Source organism: Malaclemys terrapin, chromosome 2 (genome assembly GCF_027887155.1).
Source record: "Malaclemys terrapin pileata isolate rMalTer1 chromosome 2, rMalTer1.hap1, whole genome shotgun sequence".
In the NCBI taxonomy this organism is placed as follows: Eukaryota; Metazoa; Chordata; order Testudines; family Emydidae; genus Malaclemys; species Malaclemys terrapin.
The window spans coordinates 75,581,443-75,587,442 of record NC_071506.1 but is presented as its reverse complement, the minus strand read 5'-3'; the positions used below and the strand labels follow the sequence as shown (position 1 = coordinate 75,587,442).

Genomic DNA, 6,000 nt, shown 5'->3' with positions numbered 1-6,000 from the left:
TTGGCTTGGCAGGAATGTTGTCCCTAGCCTCTGTTTGCCATAAGTTGGGATTGGGTGACAGGGCATGGATCACTTGATAACCTCTCTGTACATTCCCTTTGGGGCACCTGCCATTGGTCACTGTCAGAGGACAGGATACTGGGCTTGATGGACCTTTGGTTTGATCCAGTATGGCTGTTCTTATGTTCTTCTTAAGTGTCCAGCATGTCCAGTTCTCCTCTACCAAAAGTTGAAGCTAGCCAAATTCAGATTGAAAAAAAGGTCTAAATTTTTAATGGTAAAAGTAATTAAACATTGAAACAATGTACCCAGGGCCATGGTGGAGTCTCCCATCACTGGAAATTTTTAAATCAAGATGCGCTGTTTTTCTAAAAGATATACCCAAGGAATTATTTTGCAGAATGTCTATGGCCTGTATCATACAGGTCAGACCAGATGATCACAATGGTCCCTTCTGGCCTTAGAATCTATGAACATGTGCTTCCAGTTTAGCCAACTGGGGAGGCGGGGGAGCACCTGGGGCTTTAAAAGATCAGGGAAAATCTGAGGAGAGACCTGGTTAGTCAGGGCTGCCTGAAACCACAGACTGGAGGAGCAAAGAAAACAGGCTGGTGAAAGCCACTTCTGAGAGACAATCTGCAAAGTGCAGAAAGCTCTGCAAGCCCTCCCTGGGAAGAGTGAGGGATTGGCCTAGAGGCTGGCGAACAGGCTAGTTTGCTGATGGCCTTAGTCAGAGAACCTGTGGAGGGAAGGTCAGAAGGGCTAAAGGCTACAAGCCAGCAGATGACCTACCCTGCAGATCTTCCTGAGCCAAAGAGTCAATACCATGAGGATGAAAAGAGATGTGACCTGTTGGACTGTGTCTGAATAGGTGAGTCATGAAATTGGTCACTCTCAGGGGGAAGGGCCTGGAGAGTGGGACCCTGGAACAAAAGCAGAAAGAACTGGGAACTGAGTGCTGGTGAACTCCAAGGTGGGTGTCTCTGAATGACGTCCCTGGAGATTTCTATGCACCTTCACGTTTACTGTAAGTTTGCTGATAATTGTTTTACTACAAGGATTTTAGGGAAATAAATTATGACCAGAGATGAAACTTTGTATTGAAAATAGAGACTGATCCTTTCATGGTAAAATAGAAGAGGAAACAAAGGTAGGTACATATTTGTACCGTGGCCTGCTGCAAGAGGACTCCAAGCAGGGTTCTGACAAACAGCAACTGCAACTTTTGAGTAGAACTCTGTATGCGTATGTGGGCTGGAACTGCACCTAAACCAGCCTGTCTACTGTGGATGCATTGCACCACTGTTATTTACACTAGCAAACAGCTTCTAATTAAGGCAATCTTTGTTGACAGGCTACTGCTGTAGATAAGATATGAGAAAAGTATGCAACGGAAGTCTATTCAGTGAATATGGTGTATGTTTTATTCTATTTACAGTACATTTGTTATAAATATAATACATTTCTTGAAAAGCTTAATTAACTTGAGTAGATTTTTTTTAAAACAGATCAACTCAGTTGTTATAGTTACATAATAAAGTGAATGACAATTTGAATGACAATCTCATGGTTGTGTAATAGTGCATTCTGTATCGAGATGAATGAGAAAACACAAACTGGTTTCAAAATTATTTTCAGAACATCTTCGGTGAAGTTGTGTGTAAGCCATAAGGCTCACTGGCTATCAGAACATGAGGACACAATAACAAAGCCCCAAACTAATTTTAAAAACTGAAAAGCGAAAAAAAAAACCCAAACAAAAAAACCCCCAGCATAAATTGTATTTAACAACCTATCAAACTTCACAGTAAGGCTGGCATTTCTGATGAATAATGGCTTAAGTCAGGAAAAAAGACAACAAGGGTTGTCTTCTGAACTGTCTTTTAATATAGCCACAAAATATATTTAAAACATCATGCTGGAAGTTGTAACAGCAGTCAAGCTGCTTTTTTATTATTATTTGGACAGAGCCTGGGATACACAAGTTAATTCAAACGGTTTTATAAGGGGTATTTTAGTTCAGTGTTATGAGTATAAATTACCAGAGATGCGAGAGACATCAAAAAGAATATATGCATTTTCTGTCCAACGTGCTTTGCCTTAAGAAACAAAATGGCAAGTAGTCTGGATATTTTGCTATTGTCTCCTACACAATCTTTTGTAACAAGTTAGATGTTGGGGTAACATTCCAAAACTGGAATAAATGTCAATCCGCAGAATAAGAAAAATCAGATTCTTTTGGTTTTTAGTATGATCTTTTAGTAAGTGGTCAAATGTTACTGATGATGATCAGTGCTGGCATGGAGTTCTGCTGACTTGTTTCAAACAAAGTAACTTGGTCGGCTAACTTGGCAAATACTCTGTGAGTTCCAAGATTATAGACTCCTGTACGAACAAAGCAAGCTTTCAACGGCAAGCTGTAGACCTCCTGGCTTTTAAGCTGAAGTTTGTACTGTGTTTGCCCAAGCCACGTGAAAGAACCATGGATTTCTAGTGCTTCTGGACTGAAAGAGAGAGGGGGGGGGGGAATAAATCAGATATCTACTTTTGATCCTCTTATGCTTAAGTGTCTACCAAACATGCACCCATTCAAAATGACAATCCTATGAAAAATTTTACTTCACTGTGTAATATGTTTCCTGTATTAAGTGGCATGCAAATGCACTGCATCTCTGGTGTTTTGGCTGTCTGATGTTTTTGAAAAGTGACCAGATGAGCTGACTAGTGCTCAGCTCTACATTAATTCTATTAACTCATTTATAGATTAGTTCTTTACAAATTGTTTAATTGCGATTTCCTGGCGGACTACTGTCCTTACTATCTTCTATCTGTCAACATTTGTATTAAAAGCCTGGCACACTGAGTTTCATACCCATCTGGTTAAATACACCGGGCAACCCCTTGGCACTGGGCAAATGCATTCTGATTACATTGAGTTTTGCTAAATCTGTCCCAATTATTGCCCTTCGAAATCCATCTCTGAGAAACTTCTAAAAATGCCTAATTGGGACCGTTACTGAGAATACTATTCAGCTATTTAATTACACTAAGTCAAGTTTGATGACAATCAGACTTGAATATTTTTTGGTATTCAACCACTTACACAGATTGTGGAATAAGATATTCCAAGAGAAAATTATATACAGAATTCAACCAGCTCTACTATACGTAGTGCAAAGGTATCTGATGTTTGCCTCTTTTTATGCAACTTTTATTTTAAAAATCTCATTATTTGTTTTTAAATGTTTTTCCTCAATGTTACTGATAATTTTGAACACAGATGAATTGCTATACTTCCAAGTAAAAACTATAGTCATGTGCAGCAGTGGATAAAATCTAAGAACTTGTGATAAGTGCTGTTAAAGAAGTTATACTTTTTGTTAGGATGAGAAGTAATTTGTCAAATTTTGTATTGCTTATCCTAGAATATGGATTTCTACACAGTAATTCTAACAAACGTAGCAATTATCTACACATTTTAGAAACAATGCACTCTTACTGTACAACATTTTAAAAGAATTTTAGATGAAAGTAACTATATTTTAGGATTTCAAAAGATAACTTTTGTTACCATTGAGAAACTGTGTCAAACAAAATAAATTTTTTAATGAAAACAGCATCCATTGTTGATGTTCCTCTCATTTTGCAGAAACTTTCATTGTAGGAAACATTTCCCCAAAACAAGGAGATTTAAACAGCAAAAAATAAATATTGTTGTCTCACTTTTCTTTATAATCCAGTCATTACTCCCAGCCCGCTTGGCAATACAATCAATTTCTGTTTTACTTCCAAATGAACATGGGTTTTTGAAAAATACTCAAATTGATTTAATTATGCTCCCATTGAGATGAGGAGAAACTCCCACTGACATCAATGGGAACACAGTGAGGATGAAAGTCCTATCCTAAATATTTGATACATTTAATACACATTTGATAAAATGATGTAAATAAAATCAGATTAAGAGATCTCAGTAGCAGTAAGTGCTCACAAGAAACATCAAATTGGTTTTAATTTAACATTTAGAAGTTTACTACCTTGTTGTTTTATGCCGCAAGTCAATTATTACATCAACATCAGCCTCAGAACAATTGGAAAGTAGAAGAGTGACAGGTACTAAACAAAGGCTGCAAGAGAAAAATTGTTTTACAATGCAAGATTTATACACATCACTGGTCAGTCTTGAGAATTACAAAATGTAACAAATCTATTTAAAAAAAATTCTTATGTCCTTAATTACTCAATCATATAAACATTAAAATACATAGCGATATTTTGTATGACATTATTACAGTCTAATATCAGCTCTTACATGCTGTCAGATAATCATTTTGACTTCTGAAAAAGGAAATTCATTGAAGTATATTTATGATTGTGACCTCAGAGAAAAAAATTATAAGTCAGTGTTGAAACGATCTCCTCAGTTTGTCTAAATGAGACCTGGTAAAGCAATACTTCAGAGCATAGCTTGATTTTTGCAAGCTTTCTATAAAATCATGTACAACAAGGTGCATTAATACAAAATTTTAGAATGTGAAAACATTTGATCCAACATGCTGGTCTAAATTTTGACTTGCTGCAATATCATCTTTACACTTTCTCTCCATATACTTCTATGCCCTTCTGCATATCGTTGACTAAAAGGGCTATTTAAACTATTTGTTTTAGTGGCCTGAAGAAATACAGGCATTTTAGCCAGGGCAGGTGTACAATGCTCAGCTAAAGCTGAAGAAATATGGACATTCGAGTCCAACTTATTGCATGTTTTTTAAAATGTAGGCATTGCTTTGTATTTAATATCCTGAAGAATTCTACCCAAATACGCTTATTAACACTAATGCTTTTATACAGAACACTCCTTCCAGAAGGATCCCACAGCACCTTTATACACAAACTTTTCAGGGTCGTGCCCCCCCCCTTACTCCTGTCTGTTCCCCCTGGCCCCCGGGAAGGGTAAGGGAGCTGAGGCTGGGTCAGGAATGGAGCTTGGCCGGAGATGGGGCCAGGAGCAGAGCCGGGGAGCTGGGGCAGGGCCGGGATCACAACTGGGGGGCGGGCTGGAGCACAGTTGGGGGAGGAGTGGGACTGGATGGTGGCTCCCTCCCCAACCCCCGTATGGGGAATGGCCTGGGTCCCGCCGTACCTCCGAACGTTCCTCGGCAACCACCTAGAGGGTCGCGCCCCATAGTTTGGGGACCATGAACTAGCAGTATCACTTCACCACTGAAATGCATCACTGGGATTGCTTAGCAGTAAACACTTTAAGACAGGAAGTAAAGAGTGCCTTCAAGATTGACCACTGCAGGGGGAATTTAGGTAATAAGCACATAACTCAAATTGGAATATGACCAGAATTAGACCCTATTTGAATATGTGGAGGCTCTCATAATTAAAACAATCATTTTTGCACATCATTCCGCTTATGCTAGTTAGTTTCACTTCAATATCTATTGTACTAGTATAAGAATGTAATAGTTAAGTTGTCAAAGCACAACAAGGAAATGTATACATTCTAAAAACGAAACATTTTTTGCTACAATTAAATTATTAATATCAAATTTTGTAAATAAAATTTCAAAGCAATATAAATTTGAAACTTAAACTAGTTCCCTTTATTTTTGTAGTGTAATGCTCACCAAAAAAATTGACAAGACTGCATAACCACAAAGTAGAAGCTACAGGAACACAATTATCAAAATGAAAAATCTTGTGTACAAGTGCTTTAGTTCATTGTTACTACACTAAGTCTCCAATTTCAGCCATGTTAAACATCCTCTTCCTGCAATAGTTTATACCTAACCCATGTTAACATTTAGAAAATTTGGATATGGATATGCTACTGACATAATAAATAAAAATTAATAACTAGAGCAAGAAATTATTTATTCATTCAAATATTGTCATTTTGCAGCATATAGTATTCATTTTCAACCCACTTAATGATTGTTTATGCTGTGATTTTCTCAGGCTGTGAAGACAAAGATATTATAGATTTCTTCA

General features: G+C 37.5%; 1 protein-coding gene across 8 annotated transcripts in view; it reads right to left on the bottom strand.

Moving 5' to 3' along the window:
- Nucleotides 1–1,401: 1,401 nt before the first annotated feature.
- TRAPPC8 (trafficking protein particle complex subunit 8) overlaps nucleotides 1,402–6,000 on the bottom strand; it is a 113,853-nt gene continuing 109,254 nt past the window's right edge. For all 8 annotated transcript variants that reach the window (XM_054018457.1, XM_054018459.1, XM_054018458.1 and 5 more), the window contains 2 exons: nucleotides 4,038–4,127; nucleotides 1,402–2,504 (listed from right to left, as the gene is read on the bottom strand). In XM_054018457.1, coding sequence (XP_053874432.1) covers nucleotides 2,270–2,504; nucleotides 4,038–4,127 — 325 coding nt within the window. In that variant the 3' untranslated portion in view covers nucleotides 1,402–2,269. The remainder of the gene's footprint in view (nucleotides 2,505–4,037; nucleotides 4,128–6,000) is intronic.